The following is a 20,561-nucleotide window of genomic DNA, read 5'->3' on the forward strand; positions in this document are numbered from 1 at the left end:
CCCCCCTCCGCCGCCAGATTGTGGTCATTTGTCCCCACAGCCCCAGGACACTCGCTGTACTGTGTCCCTAAGAACCGTCCCCACTGTGCCCCCGGCCGGGCCGGTCCTCCACTGGCCATCACGGGACACGTCTTCACAACAATAAACCTCCTGACTCGGGAGAAAGGCTCGCACCGCACGGGGGCCCCGGCCGTGTGGGGCTGGCGGTCCACGGCCCAGGAGCCGCACAGCCTCAACCACCACCCGTTCCCAGGGGAGCCAAGGCGGGTCACACACTCTGCGCCATGGGTACCTCCGCGGCTGCCTGGTCACAGCCGGGCCAGCAGACAGCTCGGGGGGGCTCCCGCGCGCTCAGGAGCCTCGTTTATCTGTCCCCCCTTCTCTCACTCCTGCTTTCCCTGCTGCTCCCTGTCCAGCCTTTACAGCAGGCTCAGGGCTGGCCTCCGAGGATGCTGGTATGTCTGGGGACATTTTTGGCTGCACGCAGGGACGCTGCAAAATCTCAAAAGCCAGCAATGCCGAGGGTGAGAAACCCCCGCTTTAGCAACGATTCTTCATTTCTTGGGGGGGGGGTCCCTAAGTGTCTGAGCATCTGATGGCTCCCGTGGAATTTTTTCTCCCCGGGAAAGTGCACTTACAGCCCAATTTTGCTTCAAATTGGGTACCACTCTGCAAGCCATCTCGTTCTCTGAACTGCAAACCCTTTCACTCCTTGTAACAGGAGTGCACCCGGGAAACGAGACATCCCCTGGGCGCCTCTTCCCTGAAAGCGGCTCTCTGGTAACCCCGTGGGCTGGGGCCCCCACACGCCCTGGGCTGCACGTGCCCAGCCGGGCTCTGAACAGATTCTGGCCTCAGGTGAGCGGGGAAAAGTAATGGGCTACAGCGGACGGAGTTCCTTCCAACAGCCTCGAGCCTGGTTCAAGCCAGAGGGAAGGTGGACACTGCAGGACCCCGGGGAAACTCGGTCTGATTTGCTAGACTCCGGCAGGAAGGTGGTTCGCCCACAGTTTCAGACGTTCTGGAACCCCGAACCGTCTAGTGTACACCACAGCAACAGCTTCATTTATAAAAGCATGCGACCAACCCCTGGAAAGCCTTTGGAAGCTATAGAGTCAAAACGCCTGCACATTTTGGGTGACTGTGATTTGTGATTTGCCATGTAGTTTCCGTCTCTGTCCCCCGGTCCTGGAACAGATCTCCTAAACCCCTAGGAATCCCCTCAGTGAGAGCAATAAAGGAATGAAAGAGGTGACTTTGGGAAAGGACCCCCCTTTCCAAAGGATGGGGGCTGGTTGCTAGGGGAACCAACCACGTGATTAGAGGGCTGGAACTTCTGGTCCCTCCCCACACGTCTGGGCAGGGGAGAAGGACTGAGGGTTGCACTGGTCACCAATGGCCAATGATTAAACCCCTACCTGTGAGGTCTGAAGAGACCTACAGATGCGCAGTGTCCACATCAAGATATGGGCAGGACACCAGCTAGCGCTGGAGAACTGCCGGGCCGGGGGCGGGGGGCGGGGGGCGAAGGGGAAACAAGCCACACACGTTGGAACGGGGTACAGACCCTGCTTCACTTCCTAAGACAACTCGATCTGTTTTTTGGTGACAGCTACAGTGTCTTCCTATTTACTTTTTTTTGCTTTTTAGGGCCACACCTGCAGCATATGGAGGTTCCCAGGCTAGAGGTCGAATCAGAACTACAGCTGTCGGCCTACACCACAGCCATGGCAACCCGGGATCCGAGCCACCTCTAGGGTCTATACCACAGCCACGGCAATGCTGGATCCTTAACTCACTGAGCGAGGCCAGGGATCGAACCCACATCCTCATGGGTCCTAGTCAGGTTCGTTTCCGCTGCGCCACGACGGGAACGCCTATTTGCCTTTTATTTCCAAGTCACGATGCTGTTTAAAAAGCTGTGTGTGGCGTAGTATTTAATGGGACTTGGAAAAGCTCTTTTCTCTCTCTCGTTGGTGAGCAGTCTTCTCCCACGTCCACAGGAGTCAAAACAGAACAGCGCTCACGTCGGCCAATGAGAGCTTCCTGAGGGCCAGACCCAGAGCCAAGCCCCGGAAGGTAACCCAGCGATGTGATACGCGCTGCTGTTCCCTCTGAGCTGTGGGGAGACTGGGGCAGGGATCCGGCCGGGGGGGGGGACCTCAGGGTGTGTGTGTGTGGGGGGCCTTTGTTTAAAGTAGTTAGGCAGGAGGGACAGGGACGGAGAAATCTCTCGGGGAACCAAGAAGTGACAAACAATAACACAGAGCCCGGAGCCCAGGACCACAGCTCCCGGGAGAGGCCTCCGCCGCCCAGCCTACCCCCAGCCTCTCCTGCCTCTGGCGGAGCCATCTGTTCCTCCAGTTCTAAACGACTTGCACAAGTCAGGCCGGCACAGTAGCGGTATTGTTCCGACAAAAAGCCGTGGGGCTGGCCGGGCGGGATGGGGAAAATGGGTGAGTTGACGGCTCCCTTCCGAGTGGCCCCAGCTCAGGTCTAGGACGCAGGGAGACAGAGAGCTCCGAGGGACGACGGCCCGCACCTGTCCCCAGTGGCTGCCCTCAGAGCCAGGGAGACAGGCGCTCGGCACTCTTGTCGGGATCAAACCTTTGCCTCCGGGTCATCACACGTTTTTAAGGCCCTACAAACCCTGGAGATTCCAACAGGAACGGGTCACAGGGCAGAACTCCCGCCACCTGCCAGGGAGCCAAGGCCGCGAGGGTGACAGCTCCCCAGAGGGATGGACCCTGCTGAGCTCAAGGTCCCTCGAGCACCAGGTCAAGGCAGAGTGAGGCCGGCTGAGCCTGTCTGCTGGCAGAGAAAGGGACGCCTACGGGTGTTCACACCGGCTCCCTGACTGACTAGCTTCCTGGTCCACGTGCCCCCAGGCCTCATCCCTGGACCCCAAGCTCTCCCGCTTAAGCTCACGGCGGTTCTCATGGATCAAAGAGCAAACTGATCCCTTGGATTTCAAACACTGGGCCCCGGAATCAACCTGCTGACAACCTTTTTTCTGCTCCTCGCGTGTTGCAGAGACATGTAGTGATTCTTGGTTAATCTGCACGGCGACCGTCAGTGGCTCAGGGGCCCGACCGCGCCCCCATGTTCACGGAAGGAGGGCCCCCACCCCACTGTGCACAGAGAGGTTAAGGAGTCGGCGGGGGAGCATCAGCAAACCTGCTGAGAAGTTAAGGGGGGTCAACCCGCCGACCCCACGGCCGCCAAGGTCACTTTGCTGCACACGGCCGTGCCTTCTGCCACCGGGGCAGCCAGCAGGTCCGGCGAGCCGCCTTTCACGCTCCCCAGACCCCTTGCCCCCAGGAAGATGCTCAGGCTTTGCAGAGGAGAGGCGCCCCAGAACCAGTGCTACGGTCACAGCATTTCGGGGCGCCCGGGCCCCCGGGGATCAACCAGCCCCATCTCCTCATTTGACAGATTGGGAAACGGAGGCCCTGAGAAGCCAGGGAGAACTGAGTCCTCCATCGCACGCTGGACCCATCTTCCTGGGGGCGGAACTGGCCAGAGCAGGAAAGGCCTGGACCCTGCAGGTCACTGCTGAGAAGGCCAGCCCCTCCCTGGGGCAGATGTGGGGCGGGGGGGGGGTGGCGCAGGTTTGGAGTCCCCACACTTAACCAGAAGGCATCTGCATGTGACCCCTTCCGAAGAACAGGTGACGCAGAAGGACCTCCCCAGCCCCAGCCTCCCGCCTGCGAGCCCTCATAGTTACGTCCTCGTCCCGCTCCAGCTCCAGGCCGGCCTCCACCAGGTTGCCCTCGTACTCCTCCCGGCGGAAGCGCTTGTCATCCTCGTGGTAGTCGAGTGGGGGCTCGGGCTCGCCCGCCCCCACGGGGCCCGCCTTCCCCGGCAGGGGCTGGTCCTGCCTGCTGCTGCCGATGGCCGGGCCGGCGTCGCCGTGCTGCGCCCTCCGGGCGGGCGTCCTGCTGCCCGAGGCCCTCTTGTGATGGTACACCAGGATGTAGTCCACCTTGCGCCGGCCGTCCCTGAAGTACAGGCCGTGCTTGCACTCGGCGTCGGGGTCCACGGACAAGGAGTTCAGCAGCTGCGGGAGGAGGGGAGAGAGAAACCCTCCATCAAGGGCTCCGTGAGGGGCCCTCCCAGGGGAGCGGGTCTCCAGGGCGACGGCTCCGCCCACGGGCTCCCCCCTGGGCAGAGTAGGTGCTGCCCTGGGGGCCGAGGACAGCGCAGAAGGCCCTGCCTTCAGGGAGCAGGACACTGCCGCTCATCACACAGGACGATGCCAAGCTGGATGCTCACCAGCGAAGGCTGGCTCTGCGGAGCGAGCAGGATGCAGGAACGGGGCGTGACGTCGGCAAAGCACCCCCCGCCCCCCGACCGCGAGGGACCGCTCTTCACACAGGCCGACCGGGTCCTGGGTGGAGCAGAGCTGAGCTCAGACTCTGTGCCTGCAAACCTCCACCTCGGATGGCCAGCGAGCCTGGCGAGGTCGTGTCAAGGCGGCTGCGGGCCCGTCACTCACGGCCCTTGCCTGGCCCAGTTCCTGGTGCTCATGGGGGAGGCCAGGCAGCCCCTGTTCGTCTGGGTTCTCCCCCGAGCAGACCCTGGGCTGAGTGATCGGGTTCAGCAGTTTGTCTGGGGGGTGGAATCAGGGCCCAGAGTGAGGTGGGGGCCAGAGAGGGAAGGCAGTGGCCGATTCGGCGGGACGCAGAGCGGGTCGCGGCATAGACGGCCCTGCCTCGATTTCATCATCTGCCTGAAGGACCCCAGAGGCCAGTGAGACAGGAGGGTGGGGCAGCGGCTCCAAAGTCCAGGCCTCGACGGGGACCTGCCGTACAGCACCGAGAGCTCTACCCAATAGTCGGTGATGCTCTGTATGGGAAAAGAATCTGCAAAAGAATGGATGTGTGTACACGTGTAACTGAATCCCTCTGTCGTGCGGCAGAATTTATCACAACAGCGGAAATCAGCCTTACACAAATGAAAAAAATACTAAAAATAAATAAGTAAATAAACAAAATTTAGCAGAGTTCCCCTGCGGTGCAGTGGGTCAAAGATCTGGCTTTGTCACTGCAGCAGCTCAAGTAATTGCCACGGCATGGGTTCCATCCTTGGCCTGTGAACTTCTACATGCCACAGGTATGGCCAAAAAAGAAAGAAATAAACATAAAACTTGAAAAAAAAAAAAGTCCAGGGCGTTCCCATCATGGCTCAGCAGTAACGAACCCAACTAGTATCCATGCGGAATCAGGTTCCATCCCTTGCCCTGCTCAGGGGTTAAGGATCCGGTGTTGCCGTGAGCTATGGTGTAGGTGTCAGACACGGCTCAGATCCTGCATTGCTGTGAGCTGTGGTGTAGGCTGGCAGCTGCAGCTTGGATTCAACCTCCAGCCTGGGAACTTCCATATACTGTGAGTAGGGCCCTAAAAAGACCAAAAAAAAAAAAAAGGCCAGGGAGTTCCCTTGTAGTTCAGCTGGTCAAGAACTTGACATGGTGTCTGTGAGGATGTGAGTTCGATCCCTGGCCTCACTCAGGTTAAGGATCCCGTGTTGTTGTGGCTGTGGGGTAGGCTGGCAGTTGCAGCTCCGATTTGACCCCTAGCCTGGCAACTTCCATATGCCACAGAGGCGGCCCTAAAAAAACAAAACCAAAAAAACAGGCCTCCACACAGGTGCCATGGAGCACAGCTTCTGCTAAAGCCCCACCGCACTTTCTAGACCTCGTGTGGGATTTGGCTGGTTTTTGAGGGCAGTTCATCAGCAACTGTCTTGGAAAATAAGGGAAAATAAACATTATCGTGCTGGGAGTAGCAACTCCACAGCGTTCACTCCGCAGAGCTGCACCAGGGCGGGCGGGGCTGGGGGCCTGGGAGGGGGGCGGGCAGCGGGTGAGAAGAGAGGCCCTGCCCAGTCCAGGACAGAGTCCATGGCCCAGCCTGGCATCTTTGGTGGGCTGTGCTGCGGGAGGCAGGAAAGAGTTGTTTATTTCAATGTGTCCCGGGGGGGAGAAGCCGAGGCCCCATGAGGTGAGGGTGCCGAGGTGACAGGGAGGGCAGGCTGAGCCCAGCGCTGAATGCCATCTGCACACCTCGGGCGCCCCCCTCGACAGTAACGGGGCTAGGGAGTGACCATCTCAGCAGGGGGCATGTCCTGGCACAGTGTCCCTGCACAGGGCCACTATAACCATGGCTATTTGACCCGGAGGAGCTGAGTCCTGGGAGTGGAGGGGGCGCAGTAGCTAGGCCCATGCTTCCTGGCTGACCCCCAGGGGCCTGCTCCAGCCTTGGTGCCCAAACGACGCTGTGAGGGAGTCGCAGCCGCACAGCTGAGGCTCGCCGCTCCTGGACCTCAGGTGAGGTCAGGGTGGAGGGGAGCTTTGGGCAACGCGAGGCCTCGGGTGAGTCCAGGTGTGGGCTCTTTCTGCGATGAGTCCTGGGGGGTCCTCCACCTGCTTTGGGCCTCAGGTGCCACCTCTGTAAAGCGGGTGGATAATAGAAGCTGCTCCCACTGGCAGCCAGGAGGACTAACCAAGCCATCCTGTCCGCCTGCCCTCTATCCCCACGCCAACAGCGGGCGCTCATCCTCCCGGAAGTCTCAGGAAAGGCAGAGACTGCAGAGTCACGGTGAGCTGGAGGCTGAAGATGGTTCCTGTCCTCGCAGGGGAGCGGACGGAAAGGCCAGGCCTGAGGGCGGCCCGGAGAAGGGGTCAATGCTGGGGGGCGAAGCTGCCATCAGGCCGGACAAGAGCATGGAAGGCGGTCAGCAGGACAGGCGGGCTCCGGGTGGGCTGGGCGAGGCAGTACACCGCACACGGCCAGCATCCTGGGCACTCCAGGCTCTCAGCATCTCCCCAAGGGGCTCATCTCTCTTTTCCAAGTGGGGAACTCGGCTCCTCCGAGCTGAGCTAGAGGCCATGTACAGCTCCCGAGGGCTGGACTGGTCATCCTCGTCTCCCGCCCGCACCACCTCCCCGACTAGAAACAGGCCCTCCCAGCCCCATCCCGCACTCGGGGCCTTTGCACGTGCGGTGCTGCCTTCCCGAACGCCCTCCCTGCCTCCCTGCCCTTTGCCGTTCTCCCTCGCTTCCCCGCTCCAGCCCCAGCCCCTGCCCTGCATGACCTGAGGTCCTGGCCTCTCCAGCCCGTGCAGATCTCATGTGCTGGGTTGGCCTCGGAGCCGTCCACGCACAAGCTCGTAACTCACCGGGCCCCTCAGCTGGCCGCAGGACATGAGGCCGGCCAGGGACACTTCCATCCAGAACCTGCTGCACCCACAGCGGGCTCAGCCCCTGGTGCGGGCCCTGCAAATGCTCGGGGCTGGAATAATGGCTAAGTCTGAGCCGAAGCGGACCAACAGGGAAGGGAAGGAAATTGAACGTGACCCCATCAAGTCAGAGAGCAGGGAGAGCAACACCGGGAGAGAACTCCCCGCCAACGTGAGAGACGGGAAGAGGTTACCAGGTTTAAAGGCCTGGCAGTCAGTCTAGGCAGCATGGGAACACCCCCTAAACACCTCCTGGTGTTGGAGCGGGGAGCGGCAGCAGCCTGGTAAGAGTGGGTGTCCTCTGCCTCGCCTGAAGATCAGCTTTGCCACTTCCGGCTGTGTCACCCCAGCCCTGGGGCTCAGCTCGTTTTCCCTCCAGGTCCCTCTTTGCAGAAGGAAGGCCAGAGGGGACAAGGAGACCCCCTCATCTGATGTAACTTCCCTCAAAGGGGGGCTGGGAGGGTGAAACATGTTAGTATCTGCAAAGGGTCTGTAACAGAGCCTGGAATGTGCTGAAGCCGCCACAGAAGTTTGCTCTCATGGGGAACTGAGGCACAAATAAAGAACCAGGGGAGGCCAGGGAAAAATAACCCCGCGGTCAAAGTGGACCCCAAGGGAAAGATGGTGGCAGTGCCAAATGGATTTTAAAGTCACAAAAGGGAGGTGGTGGCACCGCCGGGTCCAGCAGGAGGCAGCACCAAGCAGTGAGGTGGGAGTTCCCAGATCCTCTGCCCAGGCCTGGCCCTGTCACCTGTCGTATGACATTATTGGCTAATACTGGCTAATTACAGCTGCTTTGTTTGCACCTGGGCTTTATAAACTGGGGCCATCCTACCTGAGTAAGGGTGAGGGGTGAGCAACCTCTAGAACAGCAAGTGCAGGCGGCTCTCTCTGCATAGGCTGGGAGGTCCCCGGGGTCTGGAGAGCAGTTCTGGATTTAGAGGGAGCTGGGGAGGCAGAGACGCAGCAAGGACCACAGAGGCCGCCATGGGGGCCATGTGACTCTATGCAGCTGGCCCACGGAGCCATTGGACGGCACAAAAAGGCCAGGATTTAACTTGCAGCGGGAGAGACGTGGCTTAGCCTTAATGCATAACGTCCCAGTTCAAAGGCTTGGGAAAGCATCAGAATGTCCCTTCTGTCCTTCAGGAAGGAACAGGCGACCCCTCGGCACACCTCTGCTCAGGGTGAGGGATTTCTCATTCAGCCTTTTTTTTTTTTTTTTTAAATTGCATCTGTGGCATGTGGAAGTTCCCGGACCAGGGATCAAACCCGTGCCCCAGCAGTGACCCAAGCCACAGCAGTGCCCACACCAGATCCTCAACCCCCTAGGCCACCAGGGAACTCCTCGTTCATCTTTTTAATGGTCGGTCTGAAACGCATGGTTCTAGAAAGAAGGCCTGCGTGTGTGAAGGAATGACAGAGGCGTGGGTTTGGCACGCTGCCACTGGGAGGGTCACCAGGTCAAGGACACCGACGCTGAGACCCAGCCAGGCCGGCACTCAAACACCACACTCCCCAGCTCTGAGCCTCGGGTCTTCCACCTGCGAGATGGAGACAAAAACATCTCCACCTGGGTCGCAGGATTCCTGTGAGCACCAATTATGGTGGGGGAAGAACGGAATGCATTTTGAAGATGAAAATGAGCTGCCCCACGGAAGGCAGAAAGGTGGCTCCCTCGGGGGACGTGGGAAGATGGCAGGGGATATGCTGCCAACGTGTGATTACCGGGCAAATTCCGTAATTGATAAATAGATCATGTCCAATCGCAGGTAAAGAGGACATGCTCTTATCCTGCAGACAGGCAGATGCCAGTATCAGGTGTCTGCCTCTGGGTGTCTGGGCTTGTAGGGACATGGATCCAGGGCCACCGTCAGCCACCAGGTTGAAGGGAGAAACTAGAAACACGCAAAGACTCACACAAAGAAAACTTACAGAAACAGACTGCACCCACCCTGGGCTCTAGCGCTTGAGTCATTTCTTAAACTTCTTTTTACAGAAACAAGGGAATGCCTTTTACCCCTGAACGTGGGATTGCACCCGGGAAGGACAGAAGCAGGAGAGGCACAGAGGCAGGGCTGGAAAAACCGCAGCCTGCATGGGAGGGGTTTATTCTGACGGCCAATTTAAGTGACGCTGGCATCTCACCTATGGGATGTCTATCTGGGAACCGGATAAGAATTTTCTGAAATGCAGTCCACGCCCTCTGGCTTTGGCCTGCACAGAGCCGCCTTCCCTGGGTGACTCAAGGTAATGACTGAGCAACAAAATTGGCTTAAGCTGGGCCAGGGATGCCCTCTGAGGCTTTCCCGGCACACTGCCTGCCCTGCACGGGCAGGCCCCCAGCTCCCGGAACTGCTGCTGCCAGCCCGTCTATGGCCATTTCTCCGGTGCGACACTACTCAGCCACCTCCTTCCTGCCACCAGGGACCCTGAGGCACAGCCCCCTGAGCCCGTGATACCCGAAGCCTGCCCACGGTATTCGGCTGTGTGCAAAAAGCAGAATCGCTCGTCTCATCTGGGCTTGTCCACTTGTTTCCAGACCGTGAGGCGCTTGGATGAAGGGCCAAGCTACCTCTTTGGTCCTCTCCAGGGTTGAGGGGAGCAGAGAGTTTCTGGAACAGGACTGGCAGTGGGTCCCTAAACTAAAACTCCAGGGCCCAAGGGCCATTCGCGAAGGGCTCTGTCTCTTTCACAACCCAGGCAGGCATCCTCGCATCGCATCGGGTCTACCTCTGGAATGCTCGTTGCTCTCTGCTTCCTTGGCCGCCCCCAGTCTCTCCTGCCTCCTACCTGGCCTCCCCTCCACCCTCCCCCACCCCGCCGGGTCTTCAAATCTGCCGTTTCTTTGTGTGAAACGCCCCACCCTAGCCCTTAGGGGTACAACTAGCTCCATTTCCTCCAGAAAGTGCATCCTTCCAGCAGCCTGTCTGTGGCCGCCTGCTTCTATGTCTCAGCCCTTCTTAGCGCTCCTCCCAGCCAGGGGGTGACATGGCACAGATCTCCTGCCCCTCCTGGCCTCAGCTCCTTCATCTGTAGTCACAGCATCCACCCCGGTTATCGAAAAAGTGAAATGAGTTCATACACTGCGACTGGCCCGTGACAGTGCAAGTGTCCCTTGTCGCTGACCTGGGTAACTCCCACCACTGCTCCTTAAGCCCCAGATGGGCGGGGTTCTCCGTCTAATTCCCTGAAGGGGTGCCCAGGATCCAGCAGGGTCTGGCACACAGCAGGCACACAGTGTTTGCTGACATGACCCCTAAGCTTTCAAAGCCAATGGTATTTTATCTCCACCGACACTGGTGCCTGATGCTCCCTGCATCTCTGGGCTAGCCCAGCTGTAGAGGGGCCCCGAAGGCTACCGGAGCTCCGCTGTGACCCAGGGGTGCCAGGCCTGAGGGTCTCTGCCTTTCCTGGAACGTGACCCACTGGCATCTCCCTGGATGCCCAGCCCTCCATCCTGCGCTGGAGACACAAGCCAGAGCAACCCTGGGCTTGGTCATACAGCAAAACACCGGCTGGAGCCACGGCATCTCTGGGGAGGGGCCTTGGCAGCGGCTGTGGGGGAAGGGGATTGAAAGGGGCGTCTGGTCTCTGGCCCCCGAATGGGCCGGGTTGCAGGGCTCCCCTCCTAGGGCGCTGGTCTCAGCCCTTCCCTCTTCAGGCAAACTTTGTTCCAACTTTAAGCAGAAACCGGCACGGGCCAATTCCGACCTCCAGGGAGGCCTAGTGACCGCTGGTTCCGGTTCCAGAGAGTGGTGGGGGATGGGGGGACCCCTGAGTAGGGGCCCCGACCACGTGGCCGGGCAGGCTCTGGTCTACACAGCCGGCTGGGGACCCCGACCGGCTCGGAAAATAAGTCTCCACCGCCTGGCGCCTGCCTGCAGGCCGGGGCGTGGGCAGCTCCTGTGCCGGGCACCGCGCCCCGTGCAGGTGAGGGAGCCGCCGGCGGGGCAAACCCCGGAGGGGGGCGGCGCGGTGGGGCCCCGGAGGCTGCCGCCCTCCCCACCCCCACCGCGACCCCGGCGGCACCCACGGGAAGGCGGCGTCCCACCCGGGGCCGCGGCCGTGCGTCCGGGCTCGGGCTCCCGGCCCGGGGCCGAGCGGCTGCGGTCGGGGCGGCGGGCCCGCGGCCGGGGCGGGTGGGCGTGGGCCTGCGGCGGGGCCCACGTGCGCGGCTGGGCGCCCCCCTACGCGCCCCGACCCCCGCGGCCCCGGCGCCCCGGGGTCCGCCCTCCCGGGCGCGGCGCAGGTGCGCGGCGGCCCTCCCTCCGGACCGCGGCCGCCCGCACTCACCGTGCCCTCGGACGGCAGGTAGCCGATGTCCTCGATGGCGCAGATGTTGATGATGTGGACGCTGCGGTCCTCGGCCGGGAGTGTCGAGTACTTCTCGTTGACCCTCATCGCGGCCGCCTGTGCGCCCGCACCGCCGGGCGGCGCGCCCTCCCCATCCACGGCCCCGGCGGCCTCTGCAAGCGGACGGGCAGCGTTCGGGCAGCGTTCGCGGCGCGCTCGCTCTGCTCGCTCTGCTCGCTCTGCTCGCTCGCAGGGGGCCGGGCCTCCCGCTCCGCCCGCCGCCCTCGCCCTCGCCCTCGCCCTCGCCGCCCGGCCCCGCGCGCTGCGGTGCGGGAGCGCCCACCCGGCTGGTCCCGCGGGCGCCGCGCCGGCTCGGGACCTGGACGCCCGCCGGCTTCCTCTTCCTTCAAGATACGAGCGCCGTGCGGCCGCCTAGGGCCGGGGCGGCGGCCCCGCGGGTCAGATTTTCCGTAGAAACTTAAACACAGGAAGAGAGGATTCCATTCCTGCGGGCCGCTCCGTTTTATTTTTATCCCGGGAGAGCGCCCCTGCTCCGGAGGGTGGCCGGGGTTTCACAGCAGGAAGCCAAGTTCCAGCGGCCCCCCCTTCGCCGAGCGTCTCCCCGCGCCGCCGCCGAACTTCTGCGGCGGGTCACCTTGCGGGGGAGGGACGCTTCTGAGCGTGAAGTCGGGGAAGCGCTCGCGGCCCCTTCCCGCTCCACCCGCGGCCTGACGCCTGTTGGCACGCAGCTCTCACCTCCTCCTCCCGGCAGCCTCCTCTGCTTTGGCCATGCCCGCCCGGCCCAGCTGGCTCCCGGGACCCCCTAACGTCACCCCCAGCCCTCGTCTGTGGAACGTCTAGGGTTCGGGGCCCAGGCACGTGAGCAGAGTCTGGAAGCCAGTCGCTCCCACCGAAGCGCGCAGCCGGGCCCTCCTTGTGCGGAGGGGACTGGGGGCTTCGGAAGCCAGGGAAGGGAGCCGAGATGGGGCGGGGCTGGTGCCGTTGTGGGCACCCTCGTTGCCTGACGCTCTACTGCCTCCCTGAGGGAGGGAGGGTGACGAGCAGGGGCCGGACACACAGTAGGTGCTCCTCCGGGACGCTTTTCAGTCCTCCACGGGAGGGGAGATGGGTCTCCAGGGGTGGCCACACTCAGGCCTGGCCCTCTGGGGCCACACGAGCCACCCTGGCCCGTGGGAACGAGGTCTCCCTCTCCTCTGCCTCCCTACATGCTGTTAGTTCTCCAAGGTGGGTGCCACTTGCCACCTCCTCCAGGAAGTCCCCCTGGACTGCCCCTTGCCCAAGCATTCAGGCCTGAGAACCTGCCTGTACCTTGGCCAGTGGGAATGAAGTCTCCCTTTCCTCTGCCTCCCTACATGCTGTTAGTTCCCCAAGGTGGGTGCCACATGCCACCTCCTCCAGGAAGTCCTCCTGGACTGCCCCTTGCCCAAGCACTCAGGCCTGAGAACCTGCCTGTACCCTGGCCAGTGGGAAAGAAGTCTCCCTTTCCTCTGCCTCCCTACATGCTGTTAGTTCTCCAAGGTGGGTGCCACATGCCACCTCCTCCAGGAAGTCCCCCTTGCCCAAGCACTCAGGCCTGAGAACCTGCCTGTACCTGGACTACCGCCTTTTCTCAACTCCATCTCATTTGACTGTAGGTTCCTACACCTGATGCTCCATAATTGCTTGCTGAATGGCCACCGAGGGACCCACAGAAATGATGATGAAGCTGCCTCCAAAGGCCGTGATGTCATCGGCCTGCTGTGGTTCCAAGAATGGATTCTGGACTCAGACAGGACGGGGTGGGGGAGTAGGGTGGGGTCTGGCTCCGGCTCTGGCACTTCCCAGCCCTGTGACCTCGGCCAAGCCTCCTTAAGCCTCCCCGCGCCTCCGTCTTCTCCCCCGGGTGTCAAAGCGTGAGTGAAGCTGCAGCTTGGTGTCTGGAGGCCACCCTTCTCCCTTCCCCCCTTTCGGCTCAAGTTTGAATTTCTTGAACTTGGAGAGGTGCAGGAAGGTGACTCTGTCCTTGGGCTGGCCTTGCCAACGGGAGCCGGGTGGCCCTAAAGGGCTCTTTGTCTGCACCTTGGACAGCCAGAGCGGCTTCGCCCAAGCACGCCGGGCTGCCCAAGGCCCCGCCGGAAAGAGTCTTCCACGGTCTCTGCCACACTGGGGAGGCCTTGGCCCTAAAGTTCAAGTTTTCAGGGCTGGGAAGAATCTCACCCACACATGCACACACACACAGGATCGTGTAACTTCTTTTTCTCATCCGTGTTGGTAAATAGCCACAATTGTGTCACTCTAATGTACCATCTTTCTAAATTTATTTTCAAGTAGCAAAGGGCCTTGTTGAAATTCTTCGAGATCTAATTTTCACAAATAAATCTACAAGATATAATTTGTGAAAAAAGGGTGAAAGTGCAGCTCCTGCCCTCTGGGTACCTGGGCGCTTCCTGACCTTTGGGAGGAGACCATTGACTGCCGACCCTGGCAGGCCGAGTCTCTGAGGTTTGGCAGCTCACTACCTCTGCCCGAGACAGCCCCCCCACCCCGCCCCTGTGGCTTTTGCCTCCAAAACTCTGCCTCGCCTCTTGTTTCTGCGATTTATGCCTTAGCCAGGTTCGAGGTGCCTGCCTGCCTGTGAAGCGTCCCTTTGTCACATATCAGTCGATTTCCCTGCCTTGTCCCTCTTCCTGCACCTGCCCCTGCTCCCCTCTTTCCGCATCTCTCCAGGTGGATAGTGCGGGAAGTGTTTCAAGCAGAGGGAAAGGCAGGGTGGTCTCTGCACAGAGCAGGTGACAGGGTGGACCAGCTGGGATCAAGCTTGTTGCAAGGGCACCTATGGCCATGGCAGGGGGCTCTTGGGTCCTGGGATTGAAGGGACCAAAAAGAAGTAAGAAAACATTCCCCCAAATCAGGAAGGGGGAATGGGATTCTGGCAGTCGAGGTATTTCCCAAGTTAGAGGGCTTGAAAGTGTCTCAGAGCCCCGCTGTGGCTCAGAGGTGACAAACCGCACGAGTATCCATGAGGATGCGGGTTGGATCCTGACCTTGCTCAGTGGGTTGAGCTGTGGTGTATGTTGCAGACGCAGCTTGGATCCTGCGTTGCTGTGGCTGTGGTGTAGGCTGGCAGTTGCAGCTCTGATCCGAGCCCTAGCCTGGGAACCTCCATATGCTGCAAGTGCAACCCTAAAAAGAAAAAAAAAATGTCCCTTTTGTTCTGGCCATGATTTTAGCTCCCGGGTTCCCTGCCTTACACCATGTGCACGGACCAGCTTGTTGAGATTCCGGCTCTGCTCTGAGCCATTAATTACTTATAAACAGGTCCTCTAGATAAACTGTTGCATTGATTTTGCATCTTTTTTTTTTTTTTTTTTTTGCTTTGCTTTTTAGGACTGTACTCACGGCATATGGAGGTTCCCAGGCTAGAGGTCTAATCGGAGCCACAGCCACAGCCATGCCGGATCCAAGCCTCATCTGCGACCTACACCACAGCTCAGGGCAACGCCGGATCCTTAACCTACAGAGCGAGGCCAGGGATCGAACCGGCAACCTCATGGTTCCTAGTCAGATTTGCTTCCACTGCGCCACGACGGGAACTCCTGCATCTTCTTCTTTTTGACTCAATGATTCTCGTCGTTAAAACCCCAGAGGGGCGGATGGTCACACACAGGGTGACCTCCTCACTCGTGACTCAGTCACAACCAGTCTCAGTAGTTCAGACGGTTTCGTTTGCCTTTCGTGACGGGAGCTTCTGGGCATCTAGGCTCATCCCGTTCTGCCACTGTGGTGCCCTTTTGTGTCACGGTCATGGCACCCACTGCCGGGCACTTTTTGTCTCTGCTGACATTTTAATAGTCACAGGAGTGTGAGCACAGAGTGACAAGGGGACGCGGGAGCGGAGGCCGAGCGAGCTGTGGGGTGAGTGCCTCCTTTGTGAGCGACTCGAGAGGAGGCGCCCTTTCCATCGGGGTTTCCTTTCCAGCGTCCGTCTCGTCGCCCTGGCCTTGAGCACGAGAGGGAACGGCTTGCTCGCCGCCTGCCTGGTGCCGCGGGTCTGAACCCCGCGGGGCGGCCGAGCTCCAGAGCGGGCAGAACGAGGCCGCGGCGACCCCCGGGCGGGAGCATTCCCACGAGGGGCCCTCTGGCGTGGCGCTGCTGTCAACCTTTGGGCCTGGACTGGTCTTTGTCCGGGACCTTCCTGTGCCCTGTAAGGAGCTCAGCGACATCCCTGACTGCCTCCTTCTAGATGCTGGCAGCACCACCCCTCCCAGCGTGACAACCAGGCCTGTCTCCAGACACTGCCAAGTGCCCCCTGGAGGCAAAACGCCCTCCCTGTTGAGACCCTTGCTCCGGGTAACAACAGCCCCTGCCCCAAGCTGTCAGTCAAGGCTGAGGAGGCTGATCTTAGCACCCACGTCTCCTGGGTGAGAGGGGAGGCCTGGAGAGGTGCTTGGCTTTTTGTGGGAGCTACATGAGGGGTGTGTCTGGGTTTGTTTTTACAAAGTGCACAGATGCCCCTGGAGGGGCTGGCACAGCCCAGGATGCACCTGGCTGCTCTGAGCCTCGACTCTGTCTTCTCCCCAGACTCTCTGCACTTGGAGGTGCTGAGTAAATGCCGTTGACTCATGGGCAGCCCGATGCGGGGGGGGTGCGTGGAAGAAGTGAGAGTGCATGACTCAGGGCTATTGTGACTGCCCATACCCACTGTGCCCATACCCACTGCCCCCCCCAGCCAGTGGCTGGGAGGCCATCCCCGCAGGAAAGGAATGCCCAACAGGTACGTGACCTAACATGCTAAAAGCGACTTGGGGTGTAATTACCCCCAGGAAAGACACGCCCGGGGAATCTATAACTGAGATACGGGGGACGGAAGACTGGACTCCTGTCATTTCCTTCCCTCGCATGATATCAGAACCCTGAGCAGAGGCTGGCACGCTGCAGCTGGACGGGGAGACTCCCTGGGTGCAGAAAACCGCCAGCCCAGAGTTCTGGAATGCAGCCGAAGCATGAAGTTCTGTCTGGGGGATCCCCCTCAGCCCCACCCGACAGAATCCATGGGTGTTGTTTCCATCAGAGGCTTTTCAGATGTTTCATGTGTTTTGTTAACCCAAGGCCCGCCTTCTGAGAATTCCTAGGAACTCTGAAAACATGCCCAGAGTGAGTTAGAACCCAGCCAGCTCAATCAGCCCATCACCTCCTCCTGGAAGCCCCTCTGGCATGGCTTGGTTGGCACGGCGCCCCTCTTCTGCTGGCTCTGTCCAGCACCTGGGCCCATTGCTGCTCCATCCATCTCGTGCCTCCTGAGAATTCACTGCTTGAATCCCGCACTCTTCACGCCCCCTCCGGTCTTTGGCACGATATGGAGTTCCCCGTTTATGCCAATTTATTTAACAAGCAGTGGTGCAGGGCTTACCATTAGCCAGCACCACGCTAAGCGCTCTGCAGATATTAACTCGCCGCCTCACAGTGATTACAGCCATCTGCAAGTGGATCCGCACACATGCCCCCCAGCCCCCAGCCCCCAGCCCCCGGTCTGCCTTTGGAGGTTTGAGGAAAAGCCCAGGCTGAGTTTCTAACGGTTCCGGCCTCGCCATCAACCCTACAGGAATCCTGACATTAATGCCCATGATGAAGGGATGCTTGGGTGTCAGAAATCCCGCCCACCGGGGACGGGATGCAGGAAGCGGCCAAGCCAGCCTCTGGACCACTCAGCCCAGCAGAGTGTGGGACTCTGGCCACAGCCCCCCGACGGCCCACTCCTCAAAATGAAAGCCCTGTCCGGTGGACTAACTCTTCTTCCTGGGGCTTGAAAGGACAAAAGAGATCCAGCCCGCCCTGCCCAAGGAGGGGCGGTTTCCTTTCAGCAACGCTCCCCAGGAGGACAAAAGATTTCCAAGTCCCATGCAGACAGCCCTCCTCTAGGCTCATGTTACGCTGGATTTTCTGTCAGGGCCTCTGCCCGTCCAGGGTCCCCAATCCAGCAGCCGAGATGCTGGGCTGCGAGCTTTCTTGGGTGCAAAGGTTCCCTATGGCCTGTGCTCCCGGGACCCGCCCTACTGGGCACCTGACCCCAAACCACGGCCCGATGTTTGCAGGACACTTGAATTAGCCAGTGACCCCGGGACCTCACCAGCAAGGCACAGGATCTTCCCGCCTGGTGCTCGGAGTCAGAACCTCGAACCTCCTCCCGGTTTGGTGCCTCAGACCTCACCCTGCTGGAAATTTCTGGTGTCCTAGAGGAGTGAGCCCCTCCCGAACAGCACTGTCCAGCAGGAGACCTGCCACTCCCGCTGCACCACAGCGGGAACTCCAAAGCCTTTGCTTATTAGTTTGGAAAACTAGGTCGGATGGCTTTTATTTTCTGCTTTATGTTTGTTTCTCTGTGTTTCCCAAGACTGCTGCAATGATCACAAAGCAGTTTTATTACCAGGAAAGCGGTGACAATCATTAAAAGCTCTGAGCTGCTGGGAAGCCTGCAGGCTCATATCCGACCCTGTTATTGTTTGAGGGATAAAGGCCAGTGTCTCGGATTTTTATCTGTAAAACCCCAGTTTGGAGAAAACCAGCTTTGCTCAGGGCCCGTTGGAGACACAGGCCCCCAGTATTTTGACAGCATAATCTTTCACTACAAAAGCTCTCTGATGACCCAGCTGGTCACACAGGCGTTTGAGGGGAGGAGGTGAGAGGTCTCTATCTCGAGACCCCAAAGGTGGCTACCTGGCCCATCGGAGGGCACCCTCCAAGGGTGGTGGTGCGTGTGTAGGTGCAACACGCACGCACTGTCTGCCTCGCCAGGAACACGAGAGCGGCTGCGGTTGGAGATGCTGGCCCAGCTCGTGGCGGGGGGGGGGGAGTCACGTCTGACCCAGTGGCCTCCCTGGAGGACCCTGGACAGGCAGGCCCCTCACCCCCCAACCCCGAGAGGCGGACAGCTGAGGCTCCTGGGCTCTGGGTCTCCTGCCAGCTGCGTGGGCCGGTGGGGGGGGCAGGGCCATTCCTTCCCTCGGCCACGCGTGCCCTCCTTGGGTCATCACTCACTTCTTGCTTCATTCAGCCTCCTGCTCTTTGGCGCACCCGCTGCCTTATTAACCCCCCTCCCCCCCACGGTCCAGCTCCTCTCCCCTCCCTCCCTGCATCTGCGGCTTAATTCACTTCCTCGTCCCCTTTGTGGGCTGCCCGCCCCCTCCCGTGGCTCGAATGTCAGCTCCAGGCTATTTTGTCCTGATTCATTCAGTGGCTCCAGATTTCCCTGCCTGAAAATGACACCAGGAGTGAGCCGCAGGGACCAGGCCCAAAGGTCCAGAGCGGAGCCGGTTATTCAGGGAGCTGGGGCCTCCGCGCGTTCGCTTACGAGGCAAAAGGTTTGCGGGAAGGGGGCGCGTGAGAACCACCTCTGCGACCCGGGACAGCATCTGTCGTGGCAGGAGGCACCAGCGACCGAGGGTGACTTAACTCAGCCCCTTCAATCCTTTCGCTCATGTAGACAAGACCCAAGGGGCCGGGGCCTGTGGAGTTAGTAGACACACACACACACACACACACACACACTCATCCCTGCAGGGTTAAAAGTGGGTCCAACGTGTGTAACCTCCTCCCTCGCGCCGATATAATTAGGGGTCCCAGAATCCACCCCGGAGCGCACCCTGGCCACAGCTCACCACGGCCCTGATCCCCCAGGATTTGTGGTCCTGCAGGGCCCCCCCCACGGCAGTCCCTCCCAGGGCTCCCACCTTCGTGGGGGCCCCACTGCTGCCTCTAACACACCATCTCCCTGAGCAGAGCCCGAGAGCCACTTTCCCTGCTTCTTGGGCAAGAATTAGTTCCATCTGAAATCAGATTTTCTGGAAAAGCAAAGGTCTTCTATTTCCCCCCCGCCCAGCCCCTCTGACCCAGCCCTAAGTGGCAAGAGAATTCCGAGGAGGAGGAATTTTTTCTCTTTTTAAGGCCGCACCTGCCACATGTGGAAGTTCCTGGGCTAGGAGTCGAGGTGGAGCTGCCCCTGCGACCTAAGCCACAGGCACGGCAACACCGGACCCTTAACCCGCTGACCCTTCCCGCCAGGCATGGAACCTGCATCCTCATGGATACATGTGGGGTTAATCTAACCCTCTGAGCCACAGCGGGAACGCCAGGAGGAGGCATTTTTAATTAATGTTGCATTCCACATTTTGGTTCTCTGGGCAAGCACCCTGAGGTTTTCATAACCTCCTGCTCTCCTTCCCGCTGGGCAGTGAGGTGGCCCTCCGACCTCTGAGCCCAGCCCCAGGTCCCTCCTCGCCCAGTGAACTCCAGCGCCTCTCAGCCCCTTTCCAGAGAGAAAGCCCATCGTGTCCTTTGTCAGGGAGGACAAAGCCCCCCAGCTCCCGCCAAGAGGAAAACAAGGGAAAAACACACTCCAGATGATGCCAGAGAAGGGCCCGGGGCTGGGCGGGCAGGTGCATGGAAACCGTGTCATCAGGCCAGGTGGATGGGGCGGGCCACCGCTGCCCAGGGGGCACCCAGCAGGCCCGGCCCTCTAGCCTTTGCAAATGTGCCTGAGGAAGGGCATGTGGTTGGCGGCTGCAACCCGGGCACAGAGCCTCCTGGCCTTGGAGCTGGATGGGGTGGGCGCTGTAGCACCAGCGACCTTGGGGGCCCCCCTGCCAGGGAGGGGCCGGGTGGCAGGGACCCCTTCGTTCTGCTCCCATCCCAGCCTTGTTTACTTTGGGGACCAAACAAGGGCCTGTTTTCCCGTGGGGGTGGCAAGCTCCCCTCACCAGGACCTGACACTTGCTAATGGCTTCGCAGGTGTTAACGTTCTCCCTTGGGTCCCCCACGCAGATGTGGCCTTTCCAGAGCGCCTCCCCTGTCCCCCCACCCCCTTTGCTTTGAAGCACTTGGTCCCTGACTGCTGATCTCTGCACCAGAGAGCAGGGCCCTTGCCCGGCTCACCCTCTGCTGTGGCAGAGCCCAGCATCCAGCAGGGGCGACAACAAGGTGTCAACAGCAGGAATGAGTGAAAGCCGTGTGCTTGGCCAGTGTCTGCGGAC

At 60.4% G+C, this 20,561-nt stretch overlaps 1 protein-coding gene across 16 annotated transcripts in view; it reads right to left on the minus strand.

The window, feature by feature from the left end:
* The window catches only part of ANO1 (anoctamin 1), a 155,595-nt gene that overhangs the window by 73,269 nt on the left and 61,765 nt on the right, over positions 1–20,561 (minus strand). For 14 of the 16 annotated variants that reach the window (XR_014836725.1, XR_014836727.1, XR_014836726.1 and 11 more), the window contains exons 2-3: positions 11,536–11,708; positions 3,728–4,060 (exon numbers count right to left, since the gene is read on the minus strand). Coding sequence is in view for 12 of the 16 variants with exons in the window: in XM_021082683.2 (XP_020938342.2) it covers positions 3,728–4,060; positions 11,536–11,708 (506 nt within the window). In the remaining 4 variants the exon portion in view is untranslated. Of the gene's footprint in view, positions 1–3,727; positions 4,061–11,535; positions 11,709–11,878; positions 11,969–20,561 lie in introns of those variants that run through there. The other 2 variants (XM_085010471.1, XM_021082680.2) reach the window with 1 other exon arrangement.

This window comes from Sus scrofa, chromosome 2, assembly GCF_054392235.1.
Source record: "Sus scrofa isolate SSC_HxYL_T2T_F1_AM1 chromosome 2, Sscrofa_HxYL_maternal_Yorkshire_Landrace_v2.0, whole genome shotgun sequence".
NCBI lineage: Eukaryota > Metazoa > Chordata > Mammalia > Artiodactyla > Suidae > Sus > Sus scrofa.